Consider the following 23,056-nt stretch of genomic DNA (forward strand, 5'->3'; position numbering starts at 1 on the left):
AATCACAGCAATCAAAGGTGTAAATGGTGTCCAAACCTCATTGTTCTTTGATGTAATGTTTTCCTGACTGACCTGTTTGGACACCATTTACACCTTTGATTGCTGTGATTATCTCTCTGCTGAGGTGTGATAAATGGCAGTTAGAAAGATTACCTGTAAACATGACATTATTCTCTGACTATATAAGCTGTGTTTTTATGCATCTCTCCACTTCACCTGACGAAGGAGCAGCGATCCGAAAGCTTGTGATTTCAAATAAAGCTGTTGGACTATAACCTGGTGTTGTGTGATTTCTTACATATATTCTCTGGAGTTTAGAAGAATGAGAGGTGATCTCATTGAAATATACAAAATTCTTACAGGGCTTGACAGGGTAGATGCAGGGAGGATGTTTCCTCTGGCTGGGGAGTCTAGAGCCAGGGGTCACAGTCTCAGAATAATGGGTCGGCCATTTAGGACTGAGATGAGGAGAAATTTCTTCACTCAGAGGGTGGTGAATCTTTGGAATTCTCTACCCCAGAGGGCTGTGGAGGCTCAGTCATTGAGTATATTCAAGACAGAGATCGATAGATTTTTGGATATTAAGGGAATCAAGGGATATGGGGATAGTGGAGTTGAGGTAGATCAGCCAGGATCTTATTGAATGGCGGAGCAGGCTCGAGGGGCCAAATGGCCGACTCCTGCTCCTATTTCTTATGTTCTTATGAAATTGTAAGAAATCGTGAATTGTTAAAGAATGGTTTTATAAAAGAAATGGGTTTGCTGAGCTCAGCAGCCACCATAAGCTGATGACACAGAAAAATTCCAATCATGTCAGATAAGGAGTTACACAAAGAGCTGAGGTCGTTTACAAGGGCTTAACGCAGAAACAGGCCTTCATGTAGGCATAGCTAGGCCTGATAAGAGGTCGAGTAAGGAGCCTAATGATAAACATACTGTCTCGGAGAAAGTGCAAGATGTCCACACAAGTGGAGGGTTGATCTCATGGGGACAGGCGAGGGCTGCCGCAGGTACCTATTCCCCTGTAATTGGACAATTGAATGGGTAACAAACGGTTAACGTAAGGTATCCACCGTCCCCCCGAAATAAGGTATATAAACGGGCAGCCAAAAGGGAAAACTAGGCAGAGCGGGAGAGCTTCCCCGGGGTGGATTCATGCTAGCTTCGACGTAACAGCTCCACCAGCTCGGGAGACAACCAAAGAGGAAGAGACCGCTGCCGCAGGCTGCAGGGATCAGAGACCACCGTTCATTCCGAGGCCGGTAAACTGTTCTCATCTGTTACAGGTTGTATGCCTACTATGTCTATCCTGATTGTGTGTTATATCCTTAATAAAACGAACTATGATATGACTCCCAAGTCCCTTTGGCTAATCTGTGTGTGACCTGTGATCCAAATCTTACAAGGTGCAGTGACCGGAACTGAACGCAGTGTCCAGATGGGGTTTCTCCAGAGCTCGGTACAGCTGTAACATAACTCCCACCTCTTTGTGTTCCAGCCCTCTCGAGATAAAGGCCAACAGTCCATTCGCTTTTTAATTATTTTCTGTACCTGTCCACTAGCTTTTAGTGATTTCTGTACATAGATCCCTAAATCTCTCCGCTCCTCCAGTTCCCAGCTTCTCGACATTTAGAAAATAATCTGATCGATCTTTCTTAGGTCCAAAGTGGATGATTGCTCTTTGTACCTGTGCACTAACTTTCAGTAATAACAACAGAAGACAGGGCAGCACGGTGGCATAGTGGTTAGCACTGTTGCCTCACAGCGCCAGGGACCCGGGTTCGAATCCGGCCTCGGGTGACTGTCTGTGTGGAGTTTGCACATTCTCCCCGTGTGTGCGTGGGTTTCCTCCGGGTGCTCCGGTTTCCTCCCACAGTCCAAAGATGTGCGGGTTAGGTTGATTGGCTATGATAAATTGACCCTTAGTGTTAGGGGGATTAAATACGTGGGGTTACGGGGATAGGGTGGGATATGTGTCGGTGCAGGCTCGATGGGCCGAAATGGCCTCTATCTGCACTGTGGGGTTTCTGTGATTCTGTGAAGACGCTGGAAAAACTCAGCAGGCCAGGCAACATCCATGGAGAGAGAAACAGAGTCAACGTCTCGGGTCGAAACCCTTCGTCAGGACTGAGAAAAAAAAGCAGGAAATGAAACAGATTAAAAAGCAAGTTTGGGGGCTGGGAAATGGGGGAGGGGATGAAAGAACAAAAGGGAAGGTCGGTGAGAGGTGAAGAGACATGAAGAGATATTCAAGGCGAGACGAGATGGTAATAGGACAGGTAAAGAACCAAAGGATGGCTCGAGATGAAGTGTGAAATGCGCTGGCAGAGTGAGAGACAGTTGCCATGTGGGAGAGAGAAAAAAGGAAAAGACACAAACCAAAAGTGTGGATAAAAAATATAAAAATGTAATAGGGGCCGAGGTTATGATCTGAAATTGTTGAACTCGATATTGAGTCCGGAAGGCTGTAAAGTGCCTAATCGGAAGATGAGGACTAACTTTTAGTGCTTTGTGTACATGGACGCCTAAATCCCTTTGCACTACTCCACATTGAACTCCATCTGCCATAGTTTGGAGACACATTGAAAGTGTCCAACATCACCCCTCATCCCTGCCCTGAGGAGACTGGACCAGCGAGACTGCCAAATCAGAACGGAGTCAAGAGGAAAATACTGAGCATGGATCCATCCAGCAGGAAACCTCGGAGACCCCCGTGAGCCTGTCCCACCGACACGATATGGAAACTATTCCAGCTGCTCCGACTCGGCTCCCTCTTTATTCTAGCTGTTGACATCCAGCTGCCGGTCTTCACCGCTCCCACTGCAGCTGCACTCGGGTGAAAGTTGCCCAAACCGATCTCACCGGCCAGGCTGTGCCACAAACAGCAGCTCGCTCCACCTCCTCGGCTCAATGCCAACCCGGAAAGGGCACAGTCCCAAGGGAGCGGCTAAGGGACTCCAGCATTGCCACCAACGTGCAGGGAATGTGGATCAAAAGGCTCGGTCTTTCACCCCACATTAAAAACAGGTCAATCCGAGCCCTCCGACTCGCAGTTAAAAAACACTCTGCCCCAGACCTACTGCCCCCGCCTCACCGACCTGCCCCCGGCACTCTGTCCCCGCCCCAGACCTACTGCCCCCTCCCCACTGCCCCCGCCTCACTGGCCTGCCCCTGGCACTCTGTCCCCGCCCCAGACCTCCAGCTTGCCTCCCCACTAGTCCCACCCCACGACCCTCTGCCCCCTCCCCACCTCCGCCCCGCCCTGTACTCACTATACATTCCATGTTCTGGAGAATCGGGATGTCCTTATCTAGAATGCACTTATAATCCGGCTTGCTCCTGATCACATCCATCTGCGAATTCTCCATCACAGGGATCGGTTCTAGTGTCCCTCCAGCCACTTTTGCCTGCTCCAAATCACTGAAATAAATAAAATTAAAAGATCTTTTAATGAACGGCGACAGGAAACTGGATTTCAACGTCAGAACGGCGGATCAGCCTAGTTACTCCCTCCGTCTCTCTCCACAGGACAGTAAAGGCTTTTGGAGAAAGCGTTTTGTTAACAATCAGGTTGGAAACCTTTTGTTGATCAGGCGGAGAGTGTGCCTGTACCCAGATCTCTCTCCACTCCTCCGCCCAGTGGATCTGACTGGCCAGGTTACTGATTGGCTCTGTTACTTTGGTTGCCATTTTTTACTGAGAATTTCACCATTAACATTACAATTGAAATAAAACGGTTTGTTAACATCTCCCCTTTATCGGATACAGTCCTAGGTGCGTTGGGACTGTCGTACCTCACCCAGACGGCCATGCTTCAGCTATATTCTCAGACAGCAAGTATCAGGCTGTTGGACTGGAGGGAAGAGGGTGTCACAGCACGAGCCCAATCCTGTCGCCACACTGGCACCTTCTGGCAGAGGTGACTGGATCGCGAAGGGAGTGGGACTCCTGGCTTGTTTTCCCTTCCCACTTTAGCGCCTCTCAGACCCGCTGCCTCGACTCACACTTAAAGAAAGTCACGGCGCTGTGGAATTGGAGCCCAGCGAATAGCAGGTTCTTCCCAGGTTAGGGGAGAAATGTGAAAAGTATCCGTCTACCTTCCTCAATTAGGTTATGGCCATGTAAGCATTCCACCCGCCCCCCCCCCCGCCCTCACACAAATGACCAGATGATCTGTTTTAGTGATGTTGGTTAAGGGATAAATATTGGCCAGGACACCGGGGAGAACTCCCCTGCTCTTCTTCGAATAGTGCCATGGGATCTGTTATCTCCACCTGAGAGCAGACGGGGCCTCGGTTTAACGTCTCATCCGAAAGACGGCACCTCCGACAGTGGAGCACTCCCTCAGCGCTGCACTGGGAGTGTCAGCCTGGATTATGTGCTCAAGTTTCCGGAGTGGGACTGGAACCCACAACCTTCTGACTCGATGCGAGTGTGCTACTGCTGAGCCGCGGCTGGGAATGAAAAGACTGAGGTGAGCTGGCATCATTTAGACCTGGAAGGTCAGGCATTGGTTCCAACCCAAATACAATGGGAATAACGGTTAAAAAAAAAACAAGGGAAAGAGGGCAAGGAGAGAAAGGTCTACTGAGCTTCAGATCACTGGGGTCTTGTGTTCAAGCGCATGTTATGTCTCTACAGGAGAGTCCACACGAGGAGTCATACGTTTGTATAGTTCGGAATGGATTAATTTGATTCTCACAGACAGTGAGGCGGTTCAAGTGTATCAGACACCCAACTGACCAATCAATCAATCACCGACTGGCGAGAAACTTACACGGCTGCGTGCTCGGCGTTTCGGCGATAGACCTCCACCAGTTGGTCCCAAGCGTTACACTCGACCTTTAACCTGCAACAGAAAAAGCAGCACAGGGTGAAGAATTTTGTTGCTAGTTTTCCTTCCCTTGAAGGCGTTGCCTCTTTGCCCAGTGAGGTTTCTAGGTCACCAAGCACCCTGGAGTGTACCATACTCAAGAGGCCATAATCCAGAGCATCGACAGCTGACTATCCCATTGTGGGGAACGTTATAGCTGAACCCCATCCTGCCCTCGTTTGTCACCCACTCACTCAGTTCTGCTCTAGATATTCTCTCAGATTTGTCGCCATCACGATCTTCCGTAAGTGGACCCAGTGTCCCTTATGATCAGGTTACCTTCACTGTGCATTATCTAATCATATGATAGCGTGACCTGGAGGGCAGAACAGTGAACAGATCATTAGGTGGAAGCCGGAACCTCGCCTGCTCCCCCCACCTGTGTTTCTGCCGTCACCGGAAAGGTGAACAAATAAACATTCCTGAGAGGCAAGGTCAATTGCAAACCAACACTTTACATACAATACGTGAAGGAACGTAATGATTAGTGAACTTCTACCCCAGGGGGTGAATCACAGGACACTCACTGGTACCCCGGGGGGGGGGGGGGGGGTGAATCACAGGACACTCACTGTTACCCTGGGGGGTGAATCACAGGACACTCACTGTTACCCCGGGGGGTGAATCACAGGACACTCACTGTTACCCCGGGGGGGTGAATCACAAGACACTCACTGTTACCCCGGGGGGTGAATCACAGGACACTCACTGTTACCCCGGGGGGGTGAATCACAGGACACTCACTGTTACCCCGGGGGGGTGAATCACAAGACACTCACTGTTACCCCGGGGGGTGAATCACAGGACACTCACTGTTACCCCGGGGGGTGAATCACAGGACACGCACTGTTACCCCGGGGGGTGAATCACAGGACACTCACTGTTACCCCGGGGGGGTGAATCACAGGACACTCACTGTTACCCAGGGGGGGTGAATCACAGGACACTCTGTTACCCCGGGGGGTGAATCACAGGACACTCACTGTTACCCCGGGGGGGTGAATCACAGGACACTCACTGTTACCCCGGGGGGGGTGAATCACAGGACACTCACTGTTACCCCGGGGGGGTGAATCACAGGACACTCTGTTACCCCGGGGGGTGAATCACAGGACACTCACTGTTACCCCGGGGGGGTGAATCACAGGACACTCACTGTTACCCCGGGGGGGTGAATCACAGGACACTCACTGTTACCCCGGGGGGGTGAATCACAGGACACTCACTGTTACCCCGGGGGGTGACTCACAGGACACTCTGTTACCCCGGGGGGTGAATCACAGGACACTCACTGTTACCCCGGGGGGGTGAATCACAGGACACTCACTGTTACCCCGGGGGGGTGACTCACAGGACACTCTGTTACCCCGGGGGTCACTCCCTCTCCATTAACTGGGATCAGCTATCCGAGGTCGGGGATCGAACCGGGGGCTGTCCTGCTCTGCGCTACTCACTGAGCAATTGGGGGAGCCCAGATTAAAACTGGACACAAGTTATTACACTGCAAACTATTGCAGGACTAGAGAACCACTCGCACACTGGGTTAGTATCCACATTCTGGAATATCATACATTAGTTTAGCTTCAGTTGATGTTCCTTAGATGTTGCGCACAAGGAAGCAGTACTGTTGATCTCGAATCTCATATTCCAACATATATATATAAAAAATATATATATACACTTATATATATATATATACACACACACACATATATAAAGTATACACACACACAAAAAAATATATAAAAATACACACAGGCTATCTTTCCACCCTTTCCAATGCAAAGCTAGGCATGGCCAATATTAACTCGTCAGCTGAAATGGCTTGGCCCCGATTCCATTCCCATTCACTTCCCCTCATGATGACACCAAAGCTGCTGAAAGCTCTCTCCCGATGATTCAGTGGGTAAGTGTGCTCTGCGATTGAGCCACACAGGCCTGGAGGATCTCGGGTTTGATGCCTCGTTTGTGCTCCTATGTGAGCTGACCTCGGCCAGAGTAGTGCAGAGGTACCACAGGGACACCAACGACGCTGGTCTAAGGGAGGGACAGAAAGAGTCCGCCAGGATCATCGCTCCTCGTCGTCATTCAGCGACCTGTGCTGGGAAGGGCTTGGGTGGAGGCTGCCTGTCATGCACTTCAAGGTTAAACAGCCTGTGAACGTTCCGGCCTGTGCTCTTGGGCAAGGCACCAGAGAGCTGTCGACGCCCGTGGAACCGCACCCCAAGGTGAGTCAGCACCCTGGAGAGAAGGGGAGGAATTCAAGTGCTGAAGCACTAAGCTGCACACAAACGCCAAGGCCTCCTGATCGGAGCCACCTCCCGTACTGACAAACCCCCCAGTTAAGAATATAGCTCGCTTTGTATGAAATTGCTATCCTGGAACATCAGGGCACCAACAGCTTTAAACCAAAAGGCCAACAGCACCACCAGCAGGAAGGCAGTGGGACTGCTGGCTTGGTGTAACACACCAAACTCAGGTGCCAGCCCCGAGGACTGGCCACTAGCTCTCCCGCCCTGCCGTGGATCAGTGCCCAGCCCCCTCTCTTGGCAACGCACCAGTATCTGGAGCTGCAGCACACTGCGAAGAGCTACAATTCACAAACTTTGAGGAAAAGGAATACAGTCAGAGTTTAAGGAAGTAACTGGCATTGATAAGCGCTTCTACCACCTCAGGACTTCCCAAAACGCTTTTGAAGTACTTTTGAAGCGTAGTCAGTGCTGCGATGTAGAAAACACGGCAGGCAATTTGCGCACAGCAAGCTCCCACAAACTACAACGTGATAATGACCAGATAATCTGTTTCAGTGCTGCTAGCTGAGCGATAAACATTGGCCAGGACACCGGGGAGAACTCTCCTTCGAATAGTGCCATGGGATCTTTTACGTCCACCTGAGGGGGCAGACGGGGCCTCGGTTTAACGTCTCATCCGAAAGACGGCGCCTCCGACAGTGCCGCGCTGGAATGTCGGCTTAGGTTTTGTGCTAAGTGTCTGGGACCTGAAGCCACAACCTTCTGACTTGGAGACAAGAGCACTACCAACTGAGCCATGGCCGCCACTGAAAAGTGATGGTGTTGCCTCGAGGGGAATTTCTGAGAGCTTTCCTCCGATTTAGGGCACAGCGAGAATTGAGCGCCATCAACTTCAGGGCAACTCACAATGTGCTTGAAAGAAGACGGGTGTCCCCAATAGTTCAGACTCTAAACGCGTGTGGCACGGCAGACCGGGAGGATTGAAGATTCTATCCCTAGTCTGCACTGATTTAGGATAGCAAAATACTGCGGATGCTGGAAATCCGAAATAACAACAGAAAACGCTGGAAAAACTCAGCAGGCCAGGCAACATCCGCAGAGAGAAACAGAGTTAACGTTTCAGGTCGAAACCCTTCGTTAGAACTGATTTAACTCAGCTGGATACAGCTGGGAGCTCCAGCAAAGCCCACTTGGTCCCCGGACTCGGGATCTTGTTTTTAATCATTAGTCTGGTGATCTCCCTCCCACTCCACTATACCCGCAGGAGTCGATATCTTCTGGAGAAAATTGGGGGAGATTTTTTTTTTTTTAAATAGAAAAATAGAAATAATATAAATTTGTAGCATTAAATGGTCAGTTATGGAACAATGCAGTTGTGCTGCTGAATTGAGTCATCGAGCTCCGGGGCTTCTACGGCAGTTTACCGGGTGAAAATGCCCCTTTCAGCTCATGGTGTGGAGATGCCGGAGTTGGACTGGGGTGGACAAATGTAAAAAGTCACACAACACCAGGTTATAGTCCAACAGCTTTATTTGAAATCACAAGCTTTCGGAGCGCTGCTCCTTCGTCAGGTGAAGTGGAGAAATGCATAAAGACACAGCATATATAGTCAGAGAATCATGTCAGATGTTTACAGGTAATCTTTCTAACTGCCCTTTATCACACCTCGGCAGAGAGATAATCACAGCAATCAAAGGTGTGAATGGTGTCCAAACAGGTCAGTCAGGAAAACATTACATCAAAGAACAATGATTCAGCTCAGGCACTGCGCCAGAGAGTTTTAACATGAAGTAAGAGGTTGGGACATCCTACCTGGAAATGTCATCCTTCAGTTGCTTCATCATCGTCTCGGTTCCTGGCGTGGGAGGAACGCTGAAAATTAAGAACCATCGAGGTCACAAATACTGGCACAGGGACAAAAACATACTGTCAGCAATGGATTATGGGCATCACACACTACAGCCAGAACACCCTTGAACAAACACGGGCTGCGTGAGACAGAGAACAAGTAGAGCACGCGCAGTAACAGCTCGATGTCAGCCCAGTGCCATTCACCGGTGCCTGGTCTTTGGGGAGAGGCAGTGAAAATAATCGGCCTTCTCCAGGTATTTATTAAAGCGAGGAGCCATTGTGTGGCAAGATACAAATTCGCAGCTGCAATTTTGAGGAGATGCAGCAATCTCAGGCACCAGCAGTGCAGGCTGACTGGGAGTCATACCCGTTCCATGGGGCCAGGCTCTTCCCCACAGAGAATTTGCGGAAATCACACCGCCAGTCAGTGAGCCACTCTCGCATCTCCCGAGCGGCTGGTCACTCGCTGTGGCTGAGCGCAGGTCTCCAGCATGGCTTCTCATAGAAACATAGAAGATAGGAGCAGGAGTAGGCCATTCGGCCCCTCGAGCCTGCTCCGCCATTCAATGCGATCATGGCTGATCATCCAAACTCAGTACCCTTTCCCTGCTTTCTCCCCATATCCCTTGATCCCTTTAGCCTTAAAAAATATATCTAACTCCTTCTTGAATATATTTAATGAATTGGCCTCAACTGCCTTCTGTGGTAGAGAATTCCACAGGTTCACCACTCTCTGGGTGAAGAAATTCCACCTCATTTCAGTCCTAAATGGCTTACCCCTTATCCTTAGACTATGACCCCTGGTTCTGGACTCCCCCACCATCGGGAACATCCTTCCTGTATCTAGTCTGTCTAGTCCTGTTAGAATTTTATAAGTTTCAATGAGATCCCCTCTCATTCTTCTAAACTCCAGCGAGTATAAGCCCAATCGACCCAATCTCTCCTCATACGTCGTTCCTGCCATCTCAGGTATCAGCCTGGTGAATCTTCGCTGCACTCCCTCCATGGCAAGAACATCCTTCCTCAGATAAGGCGACCAAAACTGCACACAATACTCAAGTTGCGGTCTCACCAAGGCCCTGTACAACTGCAGCAAGACATCCTTGTTCTTGTACTCGAACCCTCTCGCTACGAAGGCCAACATACCATTTGCCTTCTTAACCGCCTGCTGCACCTGCATGCTGTTTTTGTTTCTCAGATGGGAACCAAGGGAGAGAATGTTTTATAGTTACATAAACGTAAAGCTGCATCTAAAACTACAAGAACGATTAATGTGGACTCTCCAACGTTAATGTTTAAGTATTGACTCACTCTTCACTTGGGGTACTTACTCATCTGGTTTCTCTGTGCATTTCCTCAGTGTCCCGTCTAGCTTCATCGTCTCTACAATGCGCTTAACGTCATTGGAAATATCAGAGGCTGGAGGTACAACCAAGAAAAGATCAATCAATCACAGCAGAGGAAAAACACGCAGCACCATGGAACGCTGGGACACAGGCTGTGCACCAGCTTCCTAATCCTGGCTGTACCATCGTGCAGGAACAGCCAAAGGACAGACATTTCTCCAGATAAACTCCCTAGATGGTGAGAAAAAGAACGGGTCCGCTATTTAGAATGAGCTTCGATCCAGTTTGATGCAGCAGTCATGAGCTACGTATTATTTTCTACTTCACAAAGAGCTTAATAATGACTGTTGTATTACTGGTACTATTCACCTCTTCTCTTTACTGTTAAAGCTCAATCTCAGAGGGGCAACCATTCAAGGTACTTTTGTGTAGTGGCTAAGTTCAGTGTGGCCATGGGAAAGGCTTGAAAAGAGGTCATCCACATTCCCAGCCAGAGATAGTGCACTATGGGTCAAGGTGAAAGAAAGGAGAAAGAGAGAAGGAGAGAAGAGCGAGAAAGAGAAAGACAGAGACTGAACGAGCGAGAGAAAAAGTGAGAGAGAACACCCAAAATCTGTTGTGATTTCTGTGTGATTAAGCATTTTGATCTATTCCATCTCAGAAGTTACATCAGTCTTTCATGGGGAACATGCACAGTGAGCCAAAGCCTCTGCACGGTCCGCTGTCAATGCCGTACGGTTTCAATGACAACTTGCTGTAGCAGATGATTGACGCACAACTCTCGGTTAGACTGCCCTGGATGGGACAGAGTCCACCTTCAGGAGATGGTGCATCTTACAACTGCACAAAACGTCACAATTGAGTCTGGTGGATTGGAGAGTCCAGGCTCAAACATGGAATTAAACGGACCCAGAGAGTGCTTAGAATGTGGAACTCGCTACCACAAGTGAATAGTTGAAGTGAATAGCACAGATACATTTAAGGAGAAAGCTAGGTAAATACATGTGGGAGAAAGGAATAGAAGCTTATGCTGATAGACAGACAGACTTGCATTTATATAGCGCCTCTCACAACCACCGGACGTCCTAAAGCGCTTTACAGCCAATGAAGTACTTTTTGAAGTGTAGTCTCTGTTGTAATGTAGTAAACGCGGCAGCCAAATTGTGCACAGCAAGCTCCCAGAAACAGCAATGTGATAATGACCAGATAATCTGGTTTAGTGATGTTGATTGAGAGATAAATATTGGCCAGGACACCGGGGAGAACTCCCCTGCTCTTCTTCGAAATAGTGCCATGGGATCTTTTACATCCACCCGAGAGGGCAGACGGGGCCTCAGTTTAAAGTCACATCCGAAAGACGGCACCTCCAACAGTGCAGCACACCCTCAGCACTGCACTGGAGTGTCAGCCTAGATTTGTGTGTCTCTGGAGTGGGACTTGAACCCACAACCTTCTGACTCAGAAGCGAGAGTGCGACTCACTGAGCCATGGCTGAAGTATGGCGGGAGGAGGCTCGTGTGGAGCATAAACACCGGCACAGACCTGTTGGGACAAATGGCCTGTTTCTGTGCTGTAAATTCTATGTAATACTATGGATCAGCTTGCCTCCTTCTCCAGTAACTGCGTTTCACTGTTTACATCGAGACTGCTTATAGATTTACAGGGCTTAGAATATGATCAGGCTAATCATGCAGGTGAGCCCCAGCTCCCTATATTCCAGGGAGTGCTTTCACTTGTCTAGATAAACTCGTGGTGTCGATGTTTGATTCAGCACACAAACTCACGGGATCCGCCTTGTGTGCAGGAGACAGAGTATGGCAGTTAGAGAATAAGTGAATAGTACGAGTAATACAACAGTCATTATTAAGCTTAATGAGCTCCGTTTTAACTCGAACATTTACAGCTCACGACTGCTGTGCTAAATTAGATCCAAACACATTCTAAATAGCGGTTCCTTTCTTTTTCTCACCAGCAACGGACGTTATCGGGCCTGATGCAGTCTCTCAAAAAACTTCAGACAGACTGACTGATTTGAAAAGGGCGGGACGATAAATATCTTCACAAAGGTGGCTGCAGCCAAGTAGAATTAGAATCATAGAACGATACCGCACAGAAGGCGGCCATTCGGCCCATCGTGCTCAACTGATTTTCAGTAAAAGCTGCCAAACACACATTGGAACAAGCGCCACAGGATATCTGTGTTTGAACTGAACAGCTGGGCTCCTCCCTCAGATTCCAGTCACAGACAAACCGACTAACTCCCTAACAACTGTATCAAGTTAAGCTGCGACATGATTTCTGCATGCGAGGTTGGTTTTTTAACCTGTTTAGGTATTGTGACAGAATTTAATAAGCCAGCGCAAAGCTAAATCTTAATGTATTTACTTAAAACTGACCCCCGGTTATACGAAAGCACGTAATTAGCATTAATATCGGCCTGATTCCATCCGCTGCCTATTATTTCATCTCCTAGTTCCAATTCCTGGGCATGGCGGTATTATTATTTTATTCTATGTAGGTCTCTACACTTTAAGATACGCAGTTAACCCAACAGGTTGACTAGCTTTTGAACTTCTGATCTTGTGCAGAAGTGAAGGCAAGCACTGGTTACGCACCACACTCCATGCTTAACTACATTTAATGGCTTGTAGTAGAGTTTTACCGTAACTCTATAAAGACTATAGTGCTGACGAGCACACTGATGAAGCTACTCAATTCACAGGCCCCAACACAACTTACATTATTATAGCACCTTTAACATAGTAAAACGTTCCAAGGTGCTTAACAAGAACATTATCAATGAAAAAAGATTTGACACCAAGCCACAGGAGATATCAAGACAGCTTGGTCAGAGAGGTCGGTTTTAAGGAACATCTTAAAGGAGAGAGAGGTGGAGAGGTTTAGGGAGGGAATTCCAGAGCCTTGGCCGCCAATGGTGGAGCGATTAAAATCGGCGATACGCAAGATACCAGAATTGGAGGAGCACAGAGATCTCGGAGGGTTGTAGGGCTGGAGGAGGTTACAGAGATAGGGAGGGGCGGGGCCATGGAGGGATTTGAAATCATACAATTCAACTACACAACTGCAAGGGAAGATAAAACGGTCTTGTCCACAATCTGAAGCAGGAAAACTCAGGGTGGCAGCTTCCCTCAGCAGGAGCACAGACTGAGGGAAGAGCTTTCTTAGTCCACCAGGAAAACACATCATTGGATCTTTGGCTGCAATTGCGCTGCCATTTTTTGTGACACTGCAAAAGCCAAAGTGGCAGTATAACTCCGGTCTGATCAGGCTAGACTCTGTAGAACATCTCGGTAGAGGTGAATGTTTCCCTGCCCTGTTCTCCGCCAGCTCGAGGCTTCAGCCCCCCCCGAGTCCAGCTCACAGGCTGCAGAGGCGGAGTTTGGTTGCATAGAACGAGGGTCTGTGGAATGTGTTGCCCCATGCTTCTAATGCTATCACGATGCCGGAGGTGACAGAAACAGCAGGTCTGCGAGAAACAGCTGGTTGTTTCCCCTTCACACACTCAACCCTGTGCCCATCCTGGGGACCAGAATCTGAGACTGGAGAACAGAGTGGCAGTATAAACCTGGTCAAATGTTGTCTGATAACGCTCCCGTGAAGCACCTTGGAACGATTTACTACGTTAAAGCTGTGATATAAATGAAAGTTGTTGTTGTCGATGGGAGTGCCGAGTACTCGCAGGCGATACACTCTCGCCTCACCACGTGCAGTATAACTCCACCCACAAGGTGCTCAGCTTAACCGAGGAGGAAGAAAAGCTTTGCTTGGAGGATAAATAGAGGCGACAAACTGAAGACATTTCTGACTCACCATCTGTTTGAAAGGCCTCCGGGTTGAAGCCCTCTCGTGGCTCCATGGAGCGCTGCAGCTTCTGCAGAGTATACTGAGAGAGAGACACATTAAACAGCTTTACATCTAGCCATCTTAAAAGGCCGACAGCCAAAAGAAAAAGATCTTTACAAATATACACGAATGCTAAGGTACATTAGTGAGTCCCCTTAAACTGGTACACGTTGGCTCAAAATTAGCCACAAGCTTGTGATTCCCAGAGTAACAGGTCTCTGCTGCGACACCAGTGGAAGCTGGCAGAGATGAAAGGCTTCCCACAAAAAGAGGGGGAAAAGCGAGTCCAGGCCCCTTTAATTCACCCCTCCCCGTAGCACTGCTGGAGCCCCAGAAGCAGACTGCCTACCCACTCCTTGGGTGTTACTGTGGGGGTGGGAAAGATAGGAAAAATAAAAATCACACAAACCAATTTATTACACATCCAAGTTTAGATAGGTAAAATCTGTAACTGTACTAAAAAACAGTTCACGTTGAACACGGTATGAAAATGTCACACCTCCGCCATTACATTTTACTGAAATCCCAGTGACTGCACCAGTGTCAGAACTTACAGTAGGAAAAAGGGATCTCCGAAGTTTCATACCTCCAGACACGCGTGAAACAGCTGTGCCAGCCTTTCATCCTCGGGCAAATCCGTGCTGATCCCCTCACAGATCTCTGAAGAAATGGATAAAGTTGGAAAGCTGGAGGTAAAACGCGCATTTAAAAAACTGTTCGGAGTTTCCAACTTTAGAAAAGTTACCCTCCTGATACAGTAACCATTTAAAGAACTGCATCAATTATTCAGAATTTTTAAAAAGAAAGTCCAGCCTCACTGGTTCAAGAACAGGCATCAAGTTATGAGCTACATTAACAGCTTTCAGTTGCACAGAGTATTAAAAAAAAAATTATTTGTTCATGGGATGTGGGCGTCGCTGGCAAGGCCAGCATTTATTGCCCATCCCTAATTGCCCTCGAGTAGGTGGTGGTGAGCCGCCTTCGTGAACCGCTGTTCTTTGTAGTGGTTTGGTACAACCGAGTGTCTCGCTCGGTCACTTCAGAGGGTGGTTAAGAGCCAACCACATTGCTGTAGGTCTGGAGTCACATATAGGCCAGGCCGGGTAAGGACGGCAGATTTCCTTCCCTAAAGGTCATTAGTGAACCAGATGGGTTTTTACGACACTGATCCGATCTGGAATAGCTTTTTATTCCAGAATTATTTAATTAACTGAATTTAAATTCCCCAGCTGCCGTGGTGGGATTTGAACTTGCGTCTCCGGATCATTAGTCCAGGCCTCTGGATTACTAGTCCAGTGACGTTACCACTATACTACCGTTCCCGATAATCATGTGATTTCAACGATCAGCACCAAGTGACAATAATCCCGGCTACGCATATTTATTTATGCTGCAATATTGCATTGCTGCAGCTGTTCACCTTCTGAAAGCAAAGGAGAGTAAGGTCAGAACTTGAGAAAAATGGTTCGAGCAGCAGAGAACCTGAATAATGGAGGTTGTTTCTCTTGTTGGATATCTCCAGACTGTGGCTCAGAATGAAGCCAGTTACACCATCGTTAAAATACAACTCATTGCACTAGATAAGGCAGCATAAAGACTTGTCTTTACAGAGCACCTTACACTGCATCAGAACACCCCCAGGTGCTTCAGAGCCTCAGCTGGATAAGTCGAAGTACCTCGTATCCCTGGCGCTCAGCATGTGCCAGTTCATGATCATTATCAGGAACCCAATGTCTCTCATTTAGAGCCAAGCTTCTTACCTAATGGTGACTAACCGGAGTCTGGGGAGCATGTCCCTGAATGAAGTACTCTTGAAGTGTAGTCACTGTTGTAAAGTAGGAAAACACGGCAGCCAATTTGCACACAGCAAGGTCCCACAAGCAGCAATGTGATAATGACCAGATCATCTGTTTTAGTGATTTGCTTGAGGAAAAAGTATTCGGAACACAGAAGCAGGGGGAGGCCATTCAGCCTCTCAAGCCTGTTGCGCCATTCAATTCGATAATGGCTGACCTGTATCTTAACTCCATCTACCCGCCTTGGTTCCTTAACCCTTAATACTCTTGCCTAACAAAAGTCTATCAATCTCAGTTTTGACATTTTCAATTGGCCCCCGGCCTCAACAGCTTTTTGGGGGAGAGAGTTCCCGATTTCCACTACCCTTTGTGTGAAGAAGTGCTTCCTGACATCACCCCTGAACGGCCTGGCTCTAATTTTAAGGTGGTGCCCCCTTGTCCTGGACTCTCCTACCAGAGGAAGTAGTTTCTCTCTCTCTACCTGGGGTACAGTAGCACAGTGGTTATGTTACTGGACTGATAATCCAGAGCCTGGACGAATGACCCATGAAATTAATGAGTTCAAATCCCACCTCAGCAGTCAATTAAATAAATTTGGAATAAAAAGCTAGTATCAGTAATGGTGACCAAGAAACCAGATTGTCGTAAAAACCCACCTGGTTCACTAATGTCCTTTAGGGAAGGAAATCTGCCGTCCTTACCCGGTCTGGCCTATATGTGACTCCAGACCCACAGTAATGTGGTTGACTCTTAACTGCCCTCTGAAATGGCCTAGCAAGTCACTCAGTTGTGTGGCTCACCACCATCTTCTTGAGGGCAATTAGGGATGAATTAAAAAACACACTCATCAACTCCTTTGATCAACTTAAACACCTCAATTAGATCAACCCTCAATCCTCTATATTCAAGTAAATACAAGCCAAGTTTATGCAACCTGTCCTCATAATTTAAACCCGGAATCATTCAGTTGTGGTTTAACATTAAAATGGCCCTTTATATTTTTCCAATGAAGGTGAACTTGATACAAAAGCAGACGAGCAAACTGCGAGATGGAACGGGCCTCACAGACCGCACCTGCCGTTCGATCGATTCTTTACAGTCAGAAGCTGGTGTTTCGATGTTCTACCGAAGCCCAACTACTTTTTAACTTCAGGCTTCTTTACGATCTGGGGACGTGGGAAGAAAGGAGAAAAAAAAAATCCTCGCCTCAAGTTTATATTTTTCTCAGTCTCTCTCGAAGACGCTGGCCTAGAAATTCGATCACAGGAACGATCGCTGTGTGCCCGAACGGGTAGGTCCGAGGCGCACCAGATATCGGCGCCACACTTAAATGAGACCGGCGAGCTTTGGAGGCCTGCCGCGACCGGGAAAGGGAGAACGAACCTGCAGGTGCCGATCGGGACACTGGTACGGGGATCGAGGCATCGACTCCTGCTACTCCCCAGCTCCACAGTCAGGTAAGTATTTTTTACATGAGTGCAGCTGGGCCGGCACAGGCTGCGTTCAGGGCAGCCCAATTTTGCACAGGGGCCCTCAAGCAGGCGCTGGGCCCTTTATTTGCAAAGGGTTTAACAACCGTTTCAGCCACGGGCCCTGGACAGCTATTTTTTTGCCTATACCTACATGGCGGGCGGCGCATTTCCATCTAGTATAGAGCGTGCACTCCTGCCCACCATATTGGAGGCTTAGCCGCCCATTTAGCACCCGAAAACAGAGCAAAGGCACCATCGATGTTCTACGTCACTGTCTCTTGCTGAATCAAGGTTCTACCTTCCCACAACTTACTCAGGTTGAAATTCTTCACGTTGTGAGCCGAGACCAGGGAGTGTCAGTCAGCTATTCAACTATGGAGGGCACCACATTTTAGTCCGACTCTGTTCTCGCCAGCAATGGTCCCACTAATTTTTTATTTGTACTGGGCGGGTGACATTTTTGTCCATGGGTAGTTAACAACCACATCAACAGCAACAATGCCCGAACCAACAACAGCAGCAGCAACAGAAAATTCAGATCTTTCATTATTTTTGGTTTATTGCGCAAATTAATTTATTAGAATTTTCCCAGGGATGGGGGACTTCAATTATCTGGAGAGATTAAAGAAGCTGGGATTGTTCTTCTTGGAGCAGAGATGGTTAAGAGGAGATTTAATAGGTGTTCAAAATTTTGAGGGGTTTTGATCGAGTAAATGAGGAGAAGCTGCTTCCATTGGCAGGAGGGGCGGTAACCAGAGATGAGGGGTATTTTTTTTACGCAGCGAGTTGTTGCGATCTGGAATGCGCTGCCTGAAAGGGCGGTGGAAGCAGATTCAATAGTGACTTTCAAAAGGGAATTGGATAAATATCTGAAAAGGAAAAATTTGCAGGGTTATGGCGAAAGAGCAGGGGATTGGGACTAATTGGACAGCTTTACCAGAGAGGCATAATGGGCCAAATGGCCTCCCTCCTATGCTGTATGATTCTATCGGATATCTTTTATCAAGCCCAAAGGCAGGTTCGGGTATGGCGAGGGGTTCCAGGCTCAGGATGGGGGAGTTGGAGAACTTTTTAAGAATTGCATTAAAGCAAATTATTCCTTTTTATGTTCTTACTTATGTTTTCATTATTATTGTCTCTAAATCCCACTCAAACTTGCTCAATAAGTGAAAAGTAAAGTTGTAACACCAGACTTACTGTATATCATACAAACTCAAATGGAATAGGCATCATAAACAGAATATTTTATCCAGCACTCTTTAACCATATAAATTTTGATTTAGCACTTGCTTAGTTTTTGATTTATTTTGCTTTTTTGATGTTTTTAAACTTGTTTTGGCCGTTTTTATGTTGTTTTTGCTTTACCCCCCATTTGCGATGGGTTTATTTTGTCCTTTGATGAATTTTATCTTGTTTCCAACTGATTTTATTTGGCTTTGCTAAATTTAGATTATTTTGTATAATTTTTTAGTTGGGGAGGGAGTTGGGGGGAAGGCGAGGCTATTCACATTTCCACGTTGATTACACTGAAACACATCACCAATTCTAGCCCTGGTTGTAACAGTCCAACTTGATGGTTGAATCCACTCTGAACTATGTATTTACATCCAGTGCCAATCAGACTCAAGAGAATCAAAATGCAGGTGAACCAGAGCCTGTTGACATTGACTATCCGTGCACCACTTATCTCGCTCTTTATTTTCAGAAACGTTTTTTCTTCTCTTTCCAGCGGTTTACTAAATAAAAGCAATTAGATGTGGCATTTTTTATTTGTTTTTAATCACGGTTGACAGGCTGGTGGAGAAAGGCGATAATAATTTGTGACAGGCGAGCCCTTAATTATACTGGCCTTTTCCCACATTACAACAGTGACTCCACTTCTAAAGTACTTCGTTGGCTGTAAAGCGCTTTGAGACGTCCGGTGGTCGTGAAAGGCGCTATAGAAATGTAAGTCTTCTTCTCTCTCACTCTAAGGATAAGGGGTAAGCCATTTAGGACTGAGATGAGGAGGAATTTCTTCACCCAGAGAGTGGTGAACCTGTGGAATTCTCTACCACAGAAGGCAGTTGAGGCCAATTCATTAAATATATTCAAGAAGGAGTTGGATATATTTCTTAAGGCTAAAGGGATCAAGGGATATAGGGAGAAAGCAGGGACAGGGTACTGAAATTGGATTAATAACAGAAAACGCTGGAAAAACTCAGCAGGCCAGGCAACATCCGCGGAGAGAGAAACAGAGTTAACGTTTCAGGTCGAAGACTTTCGTCAGAACTGGTCCTATCTTCTATGTTTCTAGGTTTTCTGTGAAATGCAACACACTCGAGCAGCATTTATTTGAAAGCCGGCGCTAGCGGTACAAAGGTCTAAGGAGAGCAGCAATATTCATGAATTTTGGAGAGAGGGAGTTGTGTAATTTAACTAACCTTTGAGTTTAAGCAGTTTAATGGTCAGCCATTAAACCAAAGGGTATTCGCTGTGGTTTTGCGTTTGGCCCAGGATTTATTCCAATAGCGTTTCAATGCAGATTCTGTGCACCTTAAAACTTTGCGATAAAAGTTTGTTCGGTGCAAAAAGTCTTTATGAATTATTTTTATAAACTATGCTTTAATATCAATCAATGCCGAAGAAAGAGGTGGGAGGGAGGCAAGTCTTAAATGCTAGAACACGGGAGCGTTGCAGAGAAAGCGAACGGCCCACAGCGCTGCAAGGGCGCACTCACTAACTGTGCAGGCTACACTCGCTGCTAGCGTCTTGCCGGTGTGCAGTCCCATTCGCCCTTGTGAACGCCTCCCTCCTGCTCTCCATCCGATTGCTCCGGCCTGGGGATCTGCCAGCCTGTCAAACATCTTCTATCACACAATGGGACGCATGCCGGTCCACAGACCGAAAACGGTTTAGACATGGTTTAGTCATCCAGCACCCGCCCCTCTCACCTGCTATTGGCTCATCAGGACTCACTCCCTTGCTATTGGTTAGAGTTGACGCCAGTCACAGAAGGTTGGGTGTTGATTGGTGGAGCGGGCTGTCGGTCAGGACGGGAGAGGCCCTGCCTTCTCTCCCTGATCGGATCCTTTTCTTGGCCGGGGCTGTTTTGCTGTGTTATTAAAGCCCCCGCTGTGAGCCCAAGCGGAGTGCACGGATAGTTTCTTTTACTGCGCAGCACAGTGAAGTTTGCCGTGCGCGCAGCTTAGAGGGAACACAGCTCGCCAGACATCTGTTCACATACATTTTCCAGTCGGGGACACTGGATAGTGCTCAGGAACAGAGAGGCACATTAGAAGTTCCAGAACCACACAGGAACACATGGAACATAGGAATGCACGGGCCGGAATCAAACATTTTGGTCCATCTGGCCAACCCCAGAGTTCACAAACACAGGCTACTTCCATCAATTGGCGTGCTTGCCAAATGCCTGGCCAACTCCCTCTTACATTATAGATGTTGCTAGCCTCGATCACCTCCCTGGGCAGTGAATTCCAACTATCCGCCACTCTCTGTGCGAAATGGTTCTACCTGATCCGTCTATTCACGCCCCACCCCCTTCCGAGCTTCATCCCGGGCCCCTTCTGGTCATTCTTGGGCCATGGTAAACAGTTTCTCAAATTTATCAATAATCAGAAGGATCTTGAATACATCAACAAGATTCCCCTCTCCTCTATCATAAACAAACTCAGCTCATTTCAGCCTCACCTTCAGTTCAGGTGCCTGATGCCAAGTATCAGATGGGTAAGTCCTTTGCTGCATCTTTTCCAAGGCTATGATGTCCTTTCTGTAAAAGGACGACCAGAACTGCACATAATATTCCAGATGGAAATGAACCAACGACCTGTGTTGGCTCAGTGCCAGAACCTGTGGTTTCTGCTCCATCCCATCCACTATATAATCCGGTTTCCTTTATTTATCACTGCTATTCTGAGCAGATGGTTTTGACACTCTGACCACCAATCTCCACGCATCCTTTTCCTGTGCCGTATCCTGTGGACTATCAGTTTATAGTTCTGGTGTTTCCCAAGGGAAGGATACCGGTGCTTGAAGCTCTGTGACCCCTGCCCCAAACACTGGTACAAGAATAACTGGCCCAACCTAGGAGACCGACTGCCAAGGAATCAGCATGATTAACATAACAGAAGGATATAGAAACGGCTACAACTTATTGAAGCCACAAAGATCTGTAACAGTGTGCCCACAAAACCTCTCCCAGACAGTACCTTGTGAAGAAAGGTGGATTCAAATTGCCATCCAGGGGAAAACAAAAGAGAAACGCATAAACTCCACAAAGGGGAGCTAGCTCGTGTGCTATTGGAGTACAACAAAACTCGAGACGTTCCCAAAGGTAACGGAAAACAGAAAACACAGTAAAGGCGTCAACGTCAAACATCAAATGTTACAACTTGCAAAAGATGAGAACATGAGGAGCATGTAGAGATATTGAAAGGACATTTTTGCAATGCGAGGATAGTTTGTTCACTAAACTTCTCAATGCCAAAGATGTGGATGTACAAGAGAATGAACGCGGTGGCACTAAAGCGCTCCCTTTCTTACACTTCACGGCTTCTACAGACGGGGTGTCAGGACTACCCCAGGACTCCGCCCACGCCGCACCAAATGCTGCCCCTGGCAGGAACGCAGCAGCGATCACCCCGGTTCTCTCCTCTCCTACACCCCAAAGCTAGGGACCTTGCCAGGCTCAACTTGGCATATCTCACAGTTGAAGGGTGCGAGAATCAACCTGTAACCTAGCAATCTGCAATCTAGTTGATACCAATCGCACAAGCGGTACATCTGAAATACACTGCCGGTAATTATTCAAAGGCAAGGTGGGCTCTAGGAGAATTTGTGCAACTCCAGGAGGTGGATTGCCCACCATTAATGCTGCTGGTGGGAATCCGACACTCATCCAATAAACTTGCAAATAATTCCGTGGGAATACTTTCCCAGTGCAATAAGCAGAAGGAACAGGTGGCACAGGGTTGCACGCAGCTAGGTTGAATGCTCCGATACTCCACGAAAGAATCTCAAAACAAAGGGGCAGGAATTAAGCCTGTTTCTCGCTGCAGATACGACCGAGTAAAGTTTTCAAAACAGACACCCACCGTGTTTGGTAAACAGGCAACACTCATCCTTCCTCACCTGTAGCGTCACGGTGGATCGGTGGCAGAGATTTCCGCCCTTTACCACCCTTGAAGCTGGAGCGTCGCCACGACAGTGACCGTGACTGCGGGCTTTTTTTGAGCCGTTTGTTGGGAGGCGGTGCCTGACTGGCCTCGGGTTCTCCAGTGGGGCTGGCACGAGTCACCTCAGTGATGGCTTGGGGGTTCACGCCGTCATGCTTTTGAGAGATCAGGCTGGCATCGGCACACTGACCGGCGCTTAGCCCGGCACTGCGCTGGTTGCAAAGGCTCCTCCTTTTTGGAGTTTCTTCCTGTTTAGTGGCGGGTTCTAAAAAAAAAATGAAACAAAGTGAAGAGAAAATTCAGCAACAATCAAAACAGAAATCCTCCTCCGTGTGGACTGCACCTGACTGACGGTAAATTACTTCATAAAGAGGCAGAAGTAGCTGCTTCCTTTCTTGCTTTGCTCTTCTCTTCCGCATCGTAACAGA

General features: G+C 47.7%; 1 protein-coding gene across 2 annotated transcripts in view; it reads right to left on the reverse strand.

Annotated features, from left to right (window-relative positions):
- Positions 1 to 23,056, reverse strand: part of dsn1 (DSN1 component of MIS12 kinetochore complex) — a 43,485-nt gene that overhangs the window by 7,536 nt on the left and 12,893 nt on the right. For both annotated transcript variants that reach the window (XM_085971527.1, XM_085971528.1), the window contains 7 exons: positions 22,585 to 22,893; positions 14,773 to 14,846; positions 14,154 to 14,226; positions 10,308 to 10,395; positions 8,938 to 8,997; positions 4,778 to 4,849; positions 3,273 to 3,420 (listed from right to left, as the gene is read on the reverse strand). In XM_085971527.1, the coding sequence (XP_085827653.1) occupies positions 3,273 to 3,420; positions 4,778 to 4,849; positions 8,938 to 8,997; positions 10,308 to 10,395; positions 14,154 to 14,226; positions 14,773 to 14,846; positions 22,585 to 22,893 (824 nt within the window). The remainder of the gene's footprint in view (positions 1 to 3,272; positions 3,421 to 4,777; positions 4,850 to 8,937; positions 8,998 to 10,307; positions 10,396 to 14,153; positions 14,227 to 14,772; positions 14,847 to 22,584; positions 22,894 to 23,056) is intronic.

This window comes from Somniosus microcephalus, chromosome 31 (assembly GCF_052327205.1).
Source record: "Somniosus microcephalus isolate GS21.2 chromosome 31, FLI_Smic_1.0, whole genome shotgun sequence".
NCBI lineage: Eukaryota > Metazoa > Chordata > Chondrichthyes > Squaliformes > Somniosidae > Somniosus > Somniosus microcephalus.